Here is an 18,153-nt window from a genome sequence, read left to right as displayed (position 1 = left end):
CCGATATAATGTGAACTGCGAACGAGGCTCGGCTGATATCAAATCTCTTCGCTTCAGCTGCTGCTGGATTTCATTGATGATTTGCCTGTGTATGATGATGTCTCACTAGTCAGGTTTCTTATCGTCTTCTTGCTCTACACTTCAGCTATGGCGACTGCCGCTTCTCCCGCTTTTGATCTAAATTTCAACCATTTGCCAGAAGAACTCTTGGAACGAATCCTCTCGTATCTCTCTCCGTACGACGAGCTGAAGCAAGCATCCCTGGTGTGTCGGCTCTGGCATAGACTTATTCAAGGTAGGGCTTCAAATATCGTATGTTTTGTTGGCGAGCTCATCAACGTTAGGAGTACACGTTCTTCACACTCGTCGACAGTGCTTCAACGTTTTATTGCAGAGATTCTGTCAGATCGATGCACTGTATTTGTCCCGAGTTTGAATGTGTACACATCCAGATGAAATTTCCAAACATAAAGTGTAAGTCAAGCTCTACCATGTCTACCGTACATGACAGATGACACTGGCAGAGAATGTTGTGAGCACAAGAATATAGAGTAGGATGTGTAAGAGTAATGTTTTATCAGATGCACGCCCTGTACCCTTATGCCTGACGTACTTCTACTGTGGAGAAATATTTAAGTGTTTTACATGTAAAACGGTATTATCTGAGTAAGTACTGCTGTCTATATTCAACTGCCATGGATTTCTTCGAAGACTGGGTTGGTTCGCGGTTGCCAATAACGCGCCAATCGATCAGAAATTACATCATTTTACCAATACCCATCATGCAAGGGTGAAAGAAGACGAATCAATGGCAAAATTTATGCATTTACTCCAAGCAGCACAAACGTAAATCAAGTTACTGACATTGTTTTCAGACAGTTTATATAGCTCATATAATAAGTAACAAATCTTGCTTCCAGAACAAGGTTTTGACCATGGTTAGTTAGTTACTCCAGAGTAACCATGTCTGTGCTTCCTCTAATACATTGCCATTGGTAGAACAAATCGTATTTCAGAGGTCTTTTCAATTTAAGGTAATATGCGTCTAGAAAATGAAAGACTTAAACTTTTGCTCAAACTTTCCACAATGAAACTTTCTATCATTCTCTTACCAAAGCACGAATAAAAATCGGGGGTCACCATGCAAACTTTGTTACTAGAGAGACAAATTACCTAAGATTTCCTGATATTTGAAATTCAAAATGGCTGCCATCCCTGTGTTAACTCTATGAGGAAAGTAAAATTTTGGAAATTTTGAAAAACTAAGACGTTGAAAACTTTTATTTCATCAAGAGCTTTGAAATGAGCCGCCACAAGTAAGTGGTAGATCAGAAGAGAATTGATAAAATTGGAAAGCTCAAATTTCTGTCCCTGAGGCGCATTCTACCTTAACAGAGATTTTTATCCTTTTGCCATAAGTAATGCCATTTACTAACAGGGCTTTAATACTACGTGTACGTTGTATCGTATTCTTGTTATGTTCTTCATTTAAACTTCATTTATCCCTATTTATTTTCCCCAAAATATTGAATTTTATTTAATCCTATTCACATAACAACATTAAACACCGCCATAGGATGTGATCCTTCCAACTTTTAATCGAAAAAGTTAATCAGTAAACAGCTCTTCATGGGACTTCTGGCACAACCTTGAATGTTTGAACTTGAAGGCAATTCTCCCTGCAGTGGTTCAAGCATTTAATTGGCTCATAGGAAATTCAGTGATGGAGTCTTCACGATCATTATCATCATCATCATCAAACAGAAACGAGATAAACCTCCGCTTAATGTTCTCGTATTTCAACTGTTCCCCGTCTTGCTTGAATTTACAGGAGAACTCTGCATTCTCATGTACAGTACTGTACAATCACCATTTTGATATGTATGTACATCATCTCATGCTGACCTTTCAAGTCCACTAACCAATGTCATTCCCAAGGGAAGTGAAAAACACTATATTTGTTGCTTGTGGCAAGGTTACAGCTTGATTTTATTAAATCAACATTAAGTTTGGTAACCTTTGCAAGTTAAAGTCGTAGGCCAAAAGTTTTTCTGTTTTCTCTACATTTGGGGATGATATCACTGGTGATTTTGTAAGACACTGATGTGCACATGGACAGATTATAGAGCAAACTTTGCAAGAAGCAAAGATTTTTTGTAATTTTCACACAATTACTTGTTGACATTAAGCTCAATCAGCTTGTAACTTTTGGTATTATCTTTTCCAAGTTTTACTCCAAAAAATATCCTGAAAAGCCAGGAGTGTTCAACCTGTCAATACTGCATGCGTGTATTTAACCCTTTGAGTGCTGTAATTTTTCCCACCAAAATTTTACTGCCACATTTCACCAATTTTTTATGAATTTTTCTGAAATTTTTTGATAATTTTAGACCAAATGGACATCATATTTTATTGGCTAGAGTTTTTTGTCAAAATTTTGACAAAAATCTGAGAAAAATTGACTGTGGTATATTTTATAAAGGTGAGAAAAATTGATGGCGCTCAAAGGGTTAAGTCCAATATTTTTGTACACAAATGAATTTTATTCTGGACTCCATGAAATTGTCAACAATAACACTGTGTTTTGTATACAATTCGTGGTTTTGAGAATAGCAAGGCTAATACTTGGTATTTCAACATATTTTATGGAGAATGACAGACTGTGTACTTGTTTTAAAGAATAATATCAAATACAATGAATATATGAAACATTCAGCTGCTTTCCCTGTCGAGTAATCTTGATTATACACCTGTGTCTGTAACCTATGGAGTTTCGTCGTACAGTAACTTTCGGTATCAGAGGACGTGGAGTCCAATAACTTTGTCGCGGAGTACAATAACTGTAGGTGTTATTGTACGCTATTTGACCTTTGACCTCAAAAAACCTTACGTCAACATGGGGGAAAAAGAGAGATGTTTGAAATTTTTACGGAAAATATACTTCTAAACATTCAGTACTTCACGAAGTTAATTGTGGTCAATCCAAAACCTGTGAATTTGAGTGAAATTATGCTGCTGACCTACAATTTCTACCTCGTGCATAGATGCACTGCACTGTACTGTGCGTGTTGAAATTCTGTTCTGTGAGCTTAGCGGACGTGCTGAACGCTTCAAAGTCTGCTCGCAATCGCTAAGTGTAGTGCGCAACCGGCATCCAAAAAACGCTTTAATTTTGACTTTTCCTTGTAAAATTGGGCTAAAAAGGTGTACCGGTATAATAATAAGGTTATTCATAAAATACCTGGATTTTTATCCTTGTATATCGTATGTTTCGGTATTGTCCGAGATGCGTAACATCGAGGACAATACCTCCTCTGCACGATGTACTCGGACATAAATCGTGGTATTTTGTGAATAAGCTTATATTACAACTTTCCTGAATGTTATCATGTACATCACTCGTAGTAATTGGTTTTATATTTTACAAGTCTTCTCCAAAAATCCATAAATGCTTTTACCACTGTTGTATCGTGTACAAGTTTATCTTGGTCTGTTGAACTGACAAACATGATATCCAATCGTAACAAAGTAAGCTATGCATATCAGGTTTTATATTGTCCATCCTAACTATACGATATTGAATTCTTTCTATTTGCTTTGTCTTTAATGTCTGATACTACAAGAATATTTATATATTTATGTCAAGAACATATATTTTAATTGGTGGAAATACATGTTTGCTGTAACAGTATATTTGTCTTCATAGAAGAGGGCTTCTTAACTGTTCTATGATTTCAATATACAGTATGATGGAAGGCTCAAAGTCACTATCATCAGAAAAGCTAGATGGCCAGTTGCTTCTTTGAGAAGATGGAGTTCCTGTCAAAATCTGAAGCATGAGTAGTTGACAAAACGTGTTCAGTGTGACTCACAGACAGAACAGATAAAGAAATAATGACATAATGTCTGACTACATCAAATATATCACATTAAGCTAATGGCTGCTCTATACCTCAGGATATTGTACTGTTAGGTTTTACGTCACCATCCAGTCATACTTTATCAACACTGTTTGCACTCATAGTTGCATTTTGAGATATTTTTTTTGCCAAACTGAACTATACCGGGCCTGCACCAAACAATCTTACAAATCAACATTGTGGGTAGACTTTTCGTTTCACACAGCTGGGAGAAGAAAGAAAACACATTTGTTTTTATTGCAGAAATTTGGAGATTTTTGAAAAATATGGGGGCTTTTTGCACAGATGAAGAATATTTGCCCATACTTAACAAATTTACTTATTTGTGTTATTCTAGGGAGACTTATATCATACACCTATTTTTTTGCAAAATTGAAGAATTCTAGTCCCCAATGGAAGGATTTTACAAGTCAACATTGTTTCAGGGAGACTTTTTGCGTCACAAAGGAGAAAATCCAATTGTTTTGGCAATGGAGATTAGGCCCACACAGTTCTTCAAATACACCTATATTATCTTGTGTGTTGTTCAGCCAAAGTGGGAAGTCGAAATGTAAAAATGGGAAAATGTTTTGTACTGTTTGTAGTTGCATTTGGGGATGACTTGTGTCGATACATGTTATACTGTCACTCACAATTTTCAACATGTTAGCATACTCGGTGACTCACAGCTTAGCTATTATTTCATTTTTCCAAAGCATTAAATGGTCTGGTTTCTTTTCAATGTCAATGTTCAATTGCTTACAAAAAAATTTTCTCATATTCTGTGGTTTAAGGTAGTATACGCTTTGAATGTACCGTAAAAGACTTAAACTTTTGCTCAAACTTTCATCTGTGAAACATTCAACCTTTCTCTTAGTCTTACCAAATCAAGAATAATATTATTCAGGGGTCACTGTCTGTGCAAAGTTTTAACTAGGGAAGCAAATCATCCAACATTTGCAATATTTGAAATTCAAAATGGCCTCCATCCCTGTGACAACTCTATGGGGAAAAACAAAATTTTTTATTTAAAAAAACTAAGATGATGAAAGTTTTTCTTTCTCCAAGAGCTTCAAAATGAGCCCCCACAAGTGATAGATCAGAAAAGAATTGGAAAAGTGTGAGAGTCAGACTATCTGTCTCGGAGGCGTGTTCTACCTTAAAACACCATTATTGGCTAGAACAAAGGCAAATGTTCTGTCTTGTTAAAGTCATCAGTTTCTGTTGGTAGGAGGGTAGAGTACAGTAGAGTACAACACTAACATAACATCCACATTGTTATCCTGGCTGGATTTCAAGAAGGAGACTTAATTTTGACACTATGTCCATGACAAAATTTTATGAAATATCTCACCACATTTAATCCTTCTAGCACCATAGTTCAGCCCAAACCCATTTTTATCAATGGTGAGTATGGACCCGTTTACAGAAAATTGGGTGTGAACAGGTTATGTTTCGCTAAAAAGTTCATATAGCATCAAATCTCAATATATATTGAAAGATTTTGTGCTCAAGCAGCACTGATGAAACCTAGAAGGTCATCTCGAAAGTTCTACAATGTCTGCATAATTCTTCTGAGTACCGTTACATCTACTATCACATTTCTCAAAACCCAAACAATGTCACATTTTGATGTAGCATTTAATTTAAAATATGAAAAGAGGAAATTGCATTCAAATTGAGTATTCAATCATGGTTAACTATATAATAGATATGCGCTCCTTTGTTAGAATTGGTTAGTGTACATTTCAAAATGTAGCATTGATGGAAAAATTAGTCTGTCCTTGTAAGATGGATTGTTTAACCTTTGCACTATAGGTCCGTAATCAGACATCCAACTTTACCACTCAAACAACAAATTTGTCCAAATCATGTTAATGTAATACACGCTTTGGATGAGAGAGTAGTAAATGCTTGCTCCATCTTTCCACAAAAGCATTTTTATACCAATGTCTTTCATTATTCATAATCAAAAATGAAAATCAAGAGTGATTGTGCAAATACTGTGATTACCTATAATCTAGCAATATTTCTAAAAACACAAACGCTTTGAAATGAGTATATGCAAGCAGCAGACCAGAAAAGCGTAGTTAACAATTTCAAGTGTTCAAAAAACTACCCCTGAGGCACATCCTACCCGAAAAAGGTTACATGCACATGCATGAGAAATAAACTAAATGATACCATAAGAATATGACTGCTGATGTGCAGCTGGCTCAGAAGGTTATATCTAATTGGTCCATTGTCACTATTCACAGCAACTTAGGGAGTCTTTTTTTTGTATTATTCAATGATAACGGTCAGATTCAGCCACCCAATTAGATAACAGCTTCCGAGACGCTGCACATTAGCGTGAATATGAGGTGGCAGATTGCAGCTTCTGCAGATAATGAATGTAGAAAAATCATACAAATTTATGAACTCGATTGATAGAAGGTGTCATTGAGTTACAATTAGATGACAAAGTTCTTACAGTATGCTCACATGACCGCTAATAACATTTTATTGCATGATATAATTTTGAAATGCACATTATATGTGAGTAAAACAATAAATGTGATGGTCTCATAACTGATGAAGATCAAGTCATTTCTCAAATGTTTCAATTTGCACCCTATGAAATATTAAGCATTGCGGTGATTCTTGTGTGGTCCATATTTTGCCAATGAATTCAGATGGAGGGTGATGGGCTCAGGTACATATATGTAGTTCACTCAGCGAAAATGAAAGATTTAAACTTTTGCTGAAAGTTAAACAAACTTCTAACCATTCTCTTTCAAAATCAAGAATAAAGATCGGGGGTCACTGTGCAAATTTTGATACAAGAGAAACAAATTATTTACCAATATTTGAATTTCAAGATGGCCGCCATTCCTATGCTATTTCTATGGGAAAATGAAAATTCCTGATTTTCACAAAACTAAACCAGCAAAAACTTTATTTACTCCATAAGCTTCAAAATGAGCCCTCACAAGTGGTAGGTAGGCTAAAAGAATATTGTGAAAGTTTGAGAGTTTGACTATCTGTCTCTGAGGCGCATTTTAGACGAGAAGATTGAGTGGGCATGGATGATGAAGTGGAGAGGGAAAAGACAGGGTGTGGGAGTGAGTGAATAGTGGATGTGGACATGAATAATATTGTGATAGGTATTGTGATGGTAGGATGAGGAGGGTAGTAGGATAAGGAGGAGGGTAGTTGGATTTGAAAGAAAGGTTAGGGGGAGCATGATACGTTTTGGAGGTCCTTGATACAGTGAGGGCAGTAGGGCGGGGAGAACAAGGGATTCCTGGGCAGATGATGGTGTAAGGAGAAAGAATAGGAATGAGTAGACGATCATCGAATGATGCACGGTTTAATACTCTACCCTCACAAGAGTAATTGTGGATAATTGTTGGATGAGGAGTGTTGTTCAAACTACTATGTATTTGAAGACTTTCAAAGAATTAACTTATATGTTAGCCTCGACTTTTTATTTTTTGTATGTAACCACTAGAAAGGAGATCTGGATAGAGAACTAATAACTTACCACGTCAGAGAGTTGATTTATGACTTCGAGTCGTGCAAGTCAAATTTGAAATTCTAGACATAAATGATAGTATCTAAGTCACAAAATATCCCATCTCTTGGTTAATGTATGATATATGATTGCAGTAATGATGCAACCATTGCATATTACTCAGATCTATATACGCACTTGGGTACATCTGATAGGTTCTCAGGATGCTTTTCACTGTTAAATTCAGCATAGGTCTGTCACCGCATCAGACTTTCCCATAAGTTTAACTCTTTTTGGGCTGTGACTTATACTGGAAGTGTTACTAGTTTCTCAAGCGACCTTTAACCTAGGTTGACCTCATTAACTTGGGACAAACATGGGTTGTCCGGACTGTGAGGTTCAAGTCTCTGATGACCTCCGAGGAAAACATTCACATGACCAGGTCGTGACATTGTTAAACACAACGTTCCCTCTATAGCATTGAGAGTTCAATGAGATCGGATGAGAGATGATGAGTGCATGGGTAGAACTGGCAATACGATATCAGAGTATGATTTTCAGTGGCAGCTGGTTCGGAGCATGACTATCAGATCAACCTAACACTGTTGCAGCTATTTTTTTTTTTTCAAATTCACATTGTTAGTGAGCTGTTTATTGAAGACATTGGCATTTATAAGAGTCTTTGCCCTCAAGGCATCCTGTCCCTGTTGTACGCAAACACAAAGAGATGATATTTGATCGCATCTTAAACTGTCAACAGTCTGTTACCCTGTGTTGTTTTGCCTTGCAAATGTCAGCAGATCAAATATGTGTACTCTTCCAAACGCTGGATCAGTTTAGTACAAATTTTGATGGATTGTTACATAATAGTACCCCGGATATAGAAATTTTAGGAACTTTAAATGAAAATAACATCCTAAAATTAGTAGGTGTCAGTGGCACTGGGTTTTTTACCAGTATCTATGTTTCTCCATCTGATAAATTCTCTCACTGAAAATTTCTTACAGTTGCTAATAGTTTGGCAAATTTTAACCCTTTTTTTGCCTTCATTGGCCTCTCCATAGTAGAGTAGTGAGAAGCTTGTCAAGGTAAACTCTGTGACTGCTTCAAACTACTTGCTGTGAAATGATTTAGCTTGACCAGGGAAGTCACTTTAATTAAGGGAATTGAGAGACCTATCATACTCACGAATCAAATGGAAGCTGCCATCATATTACAAGTCTGGTATGCAGAGAAACCCAGCTAAAATTCCCACAGGATATATATGACAGCTGGTGGTAAATTATTTTTGCATTTTTGAGCACAATAAATTGAGATTAATGTTGGAAAGAATGTTGTCTAGATATGCCGATTACTCTTCTTCAGGCACCAGTCATTTGATAGACCGCATAATTTTCATCAGTGAGAGTTCCATCCATTTACTGAGCAGTAGGGGTGTTACGCTACCAATGGATTTGCTTTGGCACTGTCAAGTCACAGAGGCTTGAGAGATGGCATGACCTTCACAGCCTGCTGTTGTTTGTAAATTCAAAGCCTGTAGTATAACACTGCCATGTTTTTAACTGCAGGATTAGGCGGCGATTAATGTCTCAGCCTTTTAAAGTAGGTGGGAAAATGCCATGGATATGTAATGACTTGTTGTGGAAAAGCAGAGTTACGATAGGATGTGATTTCATGTTTGTAACTTCGAAGTTTTGAAATTTTGAAGTTATAAAGTCTGAAGTTTGAAATTTTGAAGATTTGAAGTTTGAAATATTGAAGTTTGAAATGAAGTTTGAAATAAAGTTTGAAATATCGAAGTTTGAAATACTTAAGTTTGAAGTTTGAAATGCTGAATTTTGAAATGTTGAAGTTTGAAATACTAAATTTTGAAATTTTGAAGTCAGTCATTTACACATACTTTGTGTTTTAGCTATATTGTTTCAAAGAGATTTATGCAGAATAAAAAAACATATTTCAAAAAATACATTTAATTAAATATTTCCATTGAAGAAATTTCACACACACTGAGAAGGCAGGAGGTAACTTTAGAAATACTCAGAAGGGAAGTAAAAACAGAGACAGCTGTTGCCATCCATGAAAGCCAATAAACCCCAATAAAACTTGAAGGCTTATTTACACATTGAAAAATAAATGAATCCCAGGTTGAATATTGCTTTAATGTTATTTCAACTTAAGCATGTCAGATTCCCAAATAAAAATTTACGTCCACTAGAATATTTGACCAAGCTACTTCAATGGTCCCAAAAGAGGTGCATGTATAATAAAGTATATCACTGTAGGGTCAATTTAAATGTAGGGCACCTACATTGTGTAACTTTCATGTTACATTTTGTAAGAATGCTACATGTATTTTCAGCATTCTACGAAAAATTTAAAATGTTTTCATAACAAGGAGTAACGTGAGTAACTGCTTGTAGTGGGCCAGGTCGGAATGGATCTGTACACCAGTACATCATCAAGTATGTTCCTTGTGTTACTCCGATTCCACCGAAGCCAGTGTAAATTGTTTTGGAACCTCGATAGCATTTCTGTTTTCCTCTAATACATTTAATTGATGTCTCGAGGGGAAGCCTAGACATGACTTGAGAAGCCAACGGGGAACCAGCCTTAATAAAAACACTGATAGCCATACAAGGCAAAACAAAACTTGCAACCTATACTACAGTGTATCGTGAACTAGTCCCAACCAGGACACACAAAGAAAAAACATGTTATAATCAGCTGAAATGTTACATTTTGTGAAATAATTGTCTCATCATTCCTCTCACACTTAGCTTACCAGTATGCTAGATCCATTCTTCTAACTTGCAAGCTTCTATCCTCCAATGATTCAGAATAGCTGAGGGAATCAAAGCCGCAGAGTACTGAGATCTCCCATCTATCTTAAAAACACATAATTAGGAGAAATTTACAAAATCTTTTATAGTAATTGAGTTTATTTCCGTAAAAGACTTTTAAACAGTCTCATGGAATTTATTAGTTTTGTTTGAATCTGCCTACATAATTGTCAAGACTGTCAGTTTGTACATTTTGGCCGGAGGCCATACATGTAACTAATTTAATAAACTGAATTGAACCGACCTGACTGTGTCAAAGCAGGTGAGAAACTTTTTAAGCTGAAAGATTTGTTATGCTAAAGAAATTATCAAAGTTTATGTTACAAAGGTTTGACTCCAGTGAAAGTGACATATCTGGTACATATAAAATTGGAGCCATGACAAGTTAGTGGTATTGTATCAGCAGCTGTTTGACTCGGCCAGTCCTGGTAGTGACAACAATTTGAAAATAGTTTGTTAAGCTAATACAGATGATGGCATCCACATGTGTGAGTATTTCACAAATGCATGTGGATGGTGAAATTACACTGGCACTGAGATTGCCACTGAGAAGAGAACATTTCATGTTTTAATACTTAGTCTTTCTCCTTCTTTTCTGTTTCAATGGAGCCATGTACAGCAATGGATGTGAGTGTCTGTATAACCTGACATTTGTGATTGCAAACATAGACGGATTTCCGCGAGAATTTAATTTTGGACCATTTATACTCACAGAGCATGTTATCACCCAGATCTCTTTATATTATTGGTGCAATAACACAATCAAAAACAGTAGGATAAGACCCTACGTCTGAAATAGAGATATTAATACCCTCAATACTGACTTCCCCTAATTTTACGTAAATTGGGGTTCTTTGACTCAAAATAGGGCAAAGTACCCTAAGGGACAGACTATTTGATTTTGGGGGAAGGGTAGTTAAAACTTGTCAACAAATCTGCTGAGCAAAAATTGCTGAACTTTTTTTGCAGCCAAGCTGGTTTTTGATGCAAAATCTTCACTAGACGACCAGCTGAAAAAATACAAATGTGGCTAAAGTAGTACACAAACTGCATACATGATACTGCCCAAAACATAATGTTTTATTCAAAATTTGAAAAAGTGAAAACAATATTCACGTCAGCATCCTGACCACCCCTTACATGATGTAATGGTCCGTCCCTAATTTATAAGCATGCTGGTGGACTAAAGTCAATCTGAGAATTGTTGCAGATAGACAGCTTACTGCTCATCGTCTTCTCCACTGCCATCTGTATTGACTTGTTACTGTGTTGGGAGAAGACACATTCAGTAAACATTTTCAGTCAAATTTGTACAGCTATCAGAGCCTGGAAAAGTAAATAGTGAATTGTAGAAAGAGACAGACAAATACACATCCATCAGTCTTTCTTGTAGGACTTTGGCAGTGCAAAGCCTGATGCTCAATTTTTTTGCTGAAAGGCATTTATATGAAGACTTAAACATCTACATCGTACAAAGTAAACTGTACTGGATTCACAGTGGGATTTCACCATATGGCAGTGATCATCGCCATTTGACAAGAGATGCATATCAAACTTTCCAGTTGACAGGCAAGGTGACAGTGTTCTATATAAAACCCTTCTGACAAAATCTGCTATGTATATTTTATCCTGTATAAATTGTTGATGATATCTGTCAGCTAAATGACACATTCTAATTTGAATTGTCATTAGAGGTTACCATAATCCAAACAGGTCAAATACAATAACATACACACCAACTCAGTAAGGTACAGAAGACGTGTATGACTAGCAAGGTACTGGTATAGCTGTTCTCTGGAGGACAATAATTCAATACTAGTATTTGTCTTGTATTCAAACTCTAAAGCAAACGAACTTAAATAAATTTGGAAATAAACAATTAATTAATTAATTAATTAGTTAATTTATGTTAATATTAGTCTCAATATTACCCATTCTCAACTCTGTCCTATCTCATTGTAGACGACAGGTTATGTACAAAGTGTAGGTGGAGTTTTGCAAAAGCTGTGAACCACTGTCTGTAAGAAATGGCGGCACCTTTGATATCTGAAATGTATCAAATGGGTGAACAGTATTAGAATTTATTCCAAGCTTCTTCAATAGTTGGCCTTTTATGTCCATAAACCAGCAATGTGGCAGACTGATTATCTTCATAGCTTAACCCTGTCACCACCATGGTTTGGCCCAAACTCAATGGTGATTGTAGACCTGTTTATAGACAATTGGGATGAACAGCCTGAAAGCTGGCAGAAGACACATGCTCATATCAGATGTTTAAACCACAAGGAACTGAGTACTCTGGTTGTTGTTGTTCATGTTCATATCATTATTTGCAAATAAAAATATGTAACGACACTTGATATTTGTTGTGGATAATTGTGCGTTTCAATCATATTGTTGGTGCTGCAAATGTAACAGAATATTATACAATACACAGCTCTACCTGCCATGATGGTGCGATGCACACTATAGCTCATTACTAAAAACACACAAGGGATGCAAGCTTTGGAATCTTAGACTCATACCGGTACATCAAACTCAAGGCAAGAAAAGCATGACCTCTTGTCAACTGAAAGATGGAAAAGTGATATGGCCCAGAACTTGAATTAACAATTAAATTAACAATTACATTAATTTTGGACTTGACTTTACATTCCCTACAATCTTGTAAACCAATGAAAAAATGGCAACTTTCAAATCTTATTAGAGCATTTTAACCTCATTGAAACCTGGGTCCACTCATGAAGTCGACATTGTCACCGTACTTTCTAATTATGACCAATCAATAGATTCTCAATAGATTCTGAAATCTTCTGAATTAGCTACATGGTTATATCAGTCATTTTACGTACTTTCACACTTTGTATGCGGTGAGCTCTTTTAACCTTTACTATTGAAAGACTTTGGACAGCAATATTTTGTTTTATTAGACATTTGACAATGTGGCAGCATCTTCCAGTGAACAATTTAATGGCCCAGGACTTTTCATGTGATAAAGCATCCACCAATATGACTTCTTTTTAGGTCAACTGAACTTATCAAATTTCACAAATTTTTTGAAAGCTTCAAGTGAGAGTCTCTCTACTTTTTCTGGTCTGATAATTGAATTTGTTTGGAGAACTCTCCCTTTTGATGAAATTGCCTCGGTGGAAATTTTAGTCGCTTGCAACGCACAAGCTACGAGGGTTTCATTACATTAGGTAAACTATGCTTCCATTATGTTACATTAATTACATTATATTGTTGTACATCAAAGAGAAACTACAGTGTTTGCACAAGATTGCTCAGGTTTCAAGCGTATAATAATGCACTCATAGCAGCCGCAGACAGTGATGGATGGCTTTTCAAGCCCAGTCGTAGACATGAGCTAAGAATAGATGGAAAATCGAGTTGAATTTTGTATTCTATCAAATCGGGTTAAATCCATGGCATTACAGTAAAACCCAGGGTGACAGTGTGGAGATCTGAATTCTAACTGGCCAATTATCAATGTAAGTCAGGAATTCTCACGCACTGTTCACATGATCTTTGAAAGAAACTGGTGAATTTATATCAATGTTCACAGCACTCTGTCCAAATTCTACAGTCAGGAAAAATTTGTCATTTAATTTTCTTGCCAAGAAAACTAAAGCAACAAAATAATCCTTTGACCAGTTAATTTTTCAGGTAGTAATTTTATGATATTTAACCCTTTGAGCGTCATAGTCAGTTTTTGTAGCCTATATGAATATATACATCAGTCAGCTTTTTTCTAAATTTTGCTAAAATTTTGCTAAAAATCTGAATCCAATAAAATGTGATGTTCATTTGGTCCAAAATTGTTAAAAAATTACAGAAGAATTCATGAAATTAGCAAAATGTAGCACACTATAATTTTGGTGGGAAAAATTGCAGCGCTCGTAGGATTAATGCCTACTCACTACAAGTATCTTGCTCTGAATTATACACTTTCTCATTTTTAAGTTTCTAGGATGAAAACTGTATCAAACTGGTACAAACCAATCTGTTTTTCTGTTTGAAGGTCAAAATTGACATGATGTATGGATATTCTCAGCACAGTAATGCCATTTCATCAATAATATCCCTACCCATGCCTTCATTGTTTCAAGAAAGCATAATCTCTTCTATTGTGATTGGGAAAGGTAAAAAATAAACACCTCGCACAGGTCTGGTATGAAACAGGACACTAATAAACAACACAGAGATAAAATTTGCTACAATCTCTTCTTAACCAGAAATGTTGTATTTTCTATGTTGATTCATCGGTGATGACACAGAATTAAAGTTTAAAAATTTGAATATATTTGCATGTCATGAATATTAACCACAGGCCTTAATGCTGGCCAAGCAAGCATGTCAGCTCTGAAGGAAGGTACTGGTAGAGGGCATTGGCGACTTCCAAAGCACAGCTGTCTTTTTCATTAGTTGTATATATATGGTACATGTGCATGAGAGAAAACAAGAATGCATTTTCTCACAGGGCAAATACGTAGTATTACACAGGAACATTCATATGATCGTGATGGGACAAATGAAATTTGTAATTCTCAAGAAATATGTAAAAGCATATTATGCTTTCAAATAAAAGAGGCATAGTTGGTATGGAAGCATGATGGTCATTAACTCAGGCCTACAGATATTGTACATGGGTGACCAAAGTTTAATTTTCATGCAGTCATTTGCAAAATAGCTGGTGTATATTTCAGGTTTATTCTTTCTTCACCAAGCAATAAAAATGTTAATGAATCTCAAAATATTAGAAATTCAAGTTCGAAAGAATGAATGGTTTGATACATGTACTTATGGCAATTCAAAAGTGACCAGTGCTGTCATCCATATTCAGAGAAGTGATAGACATTGTATGGATCTTCAAGAGAGGACACACCCTTTCACACAATGGTTTGGCCCAAGCCCATAGAACTAAAGTGGAAGATACACCCTGTCAGCATGCATGGTTTGTCCAAACCCATTGTTGTCTATGATGACTGAGGACCAGTTTACAAGAGTTTGGGGGTTCATCAAATTGTGGTCTTGCTTTGGACTAGACTTGACCTAGCAGTTGTGAGTTTTGAACCGTTTATATACATGACAAAGGACTAATATTACAACCTGTAGTAAAAAGGAGAAAGGTCATGGTGACCTTGACATAGAACCTGCTGTTGAACATGATAAAGAAATTAATGCAATGCTGAGTATTGTCATTGATCACCATTGCAATGTTTCTCTGTAAATTTAATTATACCATGGGTAACAGTTTCTCCAACTCTGGACAATAATTCTTTTAATTATAGGCTGTTTCATTGAAATAATTACGAGCTAGTTGACAAATTGCTTTGCTGGCAAAGTTCAATTATTTGCCTAATTTAAAGTTGGCACACACACACGTCTATGTGTATGTACATTTGTCACAACACAAATGTCAAAGAATACGGTTGATTAACCACACTCATATAGAAACAGTTTAATAAAGTCACTGTGTAACAGTGTATGTAAACCTTGTACCTGTCTCCAGAGAATTTGTTTTACAGTTTGATATACGATGGAGTCATTCTAGTGGTTTTGAAAAGTTCACTTTCTGTCTCTATGTATATCTTTCTCTTTTTCCATTTCCTCTCTAATTCTTGCAGACTTCCTGTCCTTTTCTTTCTGTATCTCTAGAATATGTTTCCAGCTTTTATTAAGATTGTGACCGATATATGTGACTTTCTGAATAATGGCAAAATTGACAAAGACAGCCATTGGTGTCCCTTCATTACTTGACATAAAGGACAATATTTGATTTTGCAACTTCATAATTATATTATTCAGCACAATGATTGGTGTTTTTTTGAAAGTTTTGGTTTTGTTTCAAAGTTTTCCTCCAGAGAATGTATTTGGCTCAATACTGGTTCAGAGCTTAACCCTTTCCCTGCCAGACAGTATCACTTCCCCATCAACTAACTCAGTGAAAAGCAGTATTGAGCCAAAACCATATGTATTTCTGCCCGTTTGGCATGGTCTGTTCCAATAGCTTTGGTCCATAAAAATCATGTTTACAGTATCTCTGATTTCAAGGGCCTTCAAATTTTCAATTTTCTGTTAAAATGCACCGAATGGGACATATTGGACTTCTGAATCACTAATTTTAACAAACTTGATCTGATGTTGGAATTTGAACTTGGCAGGAAAAAGGATATTGGACTTATCAGTATTGCTGAGTGGTTCCATTCTGGTTGTGGAATAGTTTAGCATTCCCAATGGAATGAATCTTCCAGTCAAGGTCAAATTGCTGGAATTCAAGACAAGCATTTAAATATCGATCTGATTTAAAGCATGTAGGTTAATACCTTGACCTGCTGTAAAACCACAATCTAATGCTCCTGACATTATTCTTTCTCCAACATATGACAATCATTCTTTGTCATACTGGGCGATACTTGTCACTTGGTTTTGTTTTACTTTCCCAAAATACTTGCACACTGTTAGAACCAGGAGCTTTTTATACAACTTTTCAAACTTTTGATTTTGGCACTTAAATCCTTAGAGTGTTGTAATTTTTCCCACCAAAATTTCAGTGTAACATTTTACCAATGTTCATGAATGTTCCTGTCATTTTTTAAAATTTTGGACCAAATGGACATTACCATTATATTGGTTGCAGTTTTTTATCAAAATTTTTCGCAAAAATCTGAAAAATTTTGACCGAGTTATATCTAATATAGGTGACAAAAACTGACTTTGGCGCTCAGAGGGTTAATCAGAGCTCCAGTGTGGTGTAGTAAATGCAAACCATTGGATACAAAATGAAAGATTTTCCTGGGGTCTCTCTTTCTCTCCATCTAGCCACAATGACTTTCAAGGTCACAATTAATGTGAAACACTCTCTGTCTCCTCTTGTCTTCACTCTTATGTCTCACAAAGGTAGTACATGCCTTCAAATGGAAAACACAAAATTTTGCTTAAACTAACTGTGTACTGGTATGAGGAAACTTTAAATTCATATTACCCTTTGGAAGTCAAGAATAAAAATCAGCGGTCACCATGTGAAATTTCGTATCAGTGAAAGGCATGAGATAAAAATTGCCTGCTCTTTAAATTAAAAATGGCCGCCATTCCTGTGTTAACTCTATGGGAAAAAATAAATTTCTTTGGTTTTCAGAAGAATGAGACAGTAAAAACTTTAATCTCTCCATGAGCTTCAAAATGAGCCCCCACAAGTGGTACACCAAAAAGTATTGTACCGTACGGTAAAAGTTTGAGAGTCTGAATATCTGTCCCCCGGCACATTCTATCATTAAGTATATGAACTTAGAACTAATTTTATACGAGCTGTTTATACTCATGTTCTTCAATGAAAAGTGTCACGTTATGCAACATGTTAGTATTTCTAGGGAAAGAGTTTAATTCTGTATTTCTTGAATTATATATTTATTCACTGTTAATTTTGTTATAGACTCAATTTTATTCCTTAGAATAAGTCAGATAGAAATACTCATTGAAATAGACCATTACATACAGCATATCCAGTCAAGCATGAAAGTCGTAAGAGTAATTTTTATGGAAACCTGGAATGAACATTGCCCCTAGCTGTCTTAATTACAATGTTTTACTTTTGTTTATTTAATGTTTTATCTTCTGAGAAAATATCACATCTATATTAATCAATATGGCATACCATCATGTATGCATTGGCAAGGTGAAAAGGTTGCCTATTCAATACATTGCAGTATGTATCCTCATGTCAAGTAATCTTCATGTCTGTTTACAGAAATCAGGCAAAATAGCATCATGAAGTTTCTGATATTTATCCAAAGTAGAATTTGTTCCGAAAAATAAATTTTGTGACGTATCATTAAACGTAATTTGCTCCATTGTCTTACAATTTTACAGCTTCCTTAAAGTTTCAATACATTTTAGGGTTTAGGATAAACTTGTCAAA

General features: G+C 35.7%; 1 protein-coding gene across 1 annotated transcript in view; it reads left to right on the top strand.

The window, feature by feature from the left end:
* The first annotated feature begins 29 nt into the window (after window positions 1–29).
* The window catches only part of LOC139137592 (F-box only protein 42-like), a 112,361-nt gene continuing 94,237 nt past the window's right edge, over window positions 30–18,153 (top strand). The window contains exon 1 of the mRNA XM_070705772.1: window positions 30–295. Within this exon, the coding sequence (XP_070561873.1) occupies window positions 148–295 (148 nt within the window). The 5' untranslated portion in view covers window positions 30–147. The remainder of the gene's footprint in view (window positions 296–18,153) is intronic.

The sequence above is a fragment of the Ptychodera flava genome, chromosome 7 (assembly GCF_041260155.1).
Source record: "Ptychodera flava strain L36383 chromosome 7, AS_Pfla_20210202, whole genome shotgun sequence".
NCBI lineage: Eukaryota > Metazoa > Hemichordata > Enteropneusta > Ptychoderidae > Ptychodera > Ptychodera flava.
Note: the sequence above shows the minus strand (reverse complement) of the source record. Positions and strands in the feature narration are given on the sequence as shown.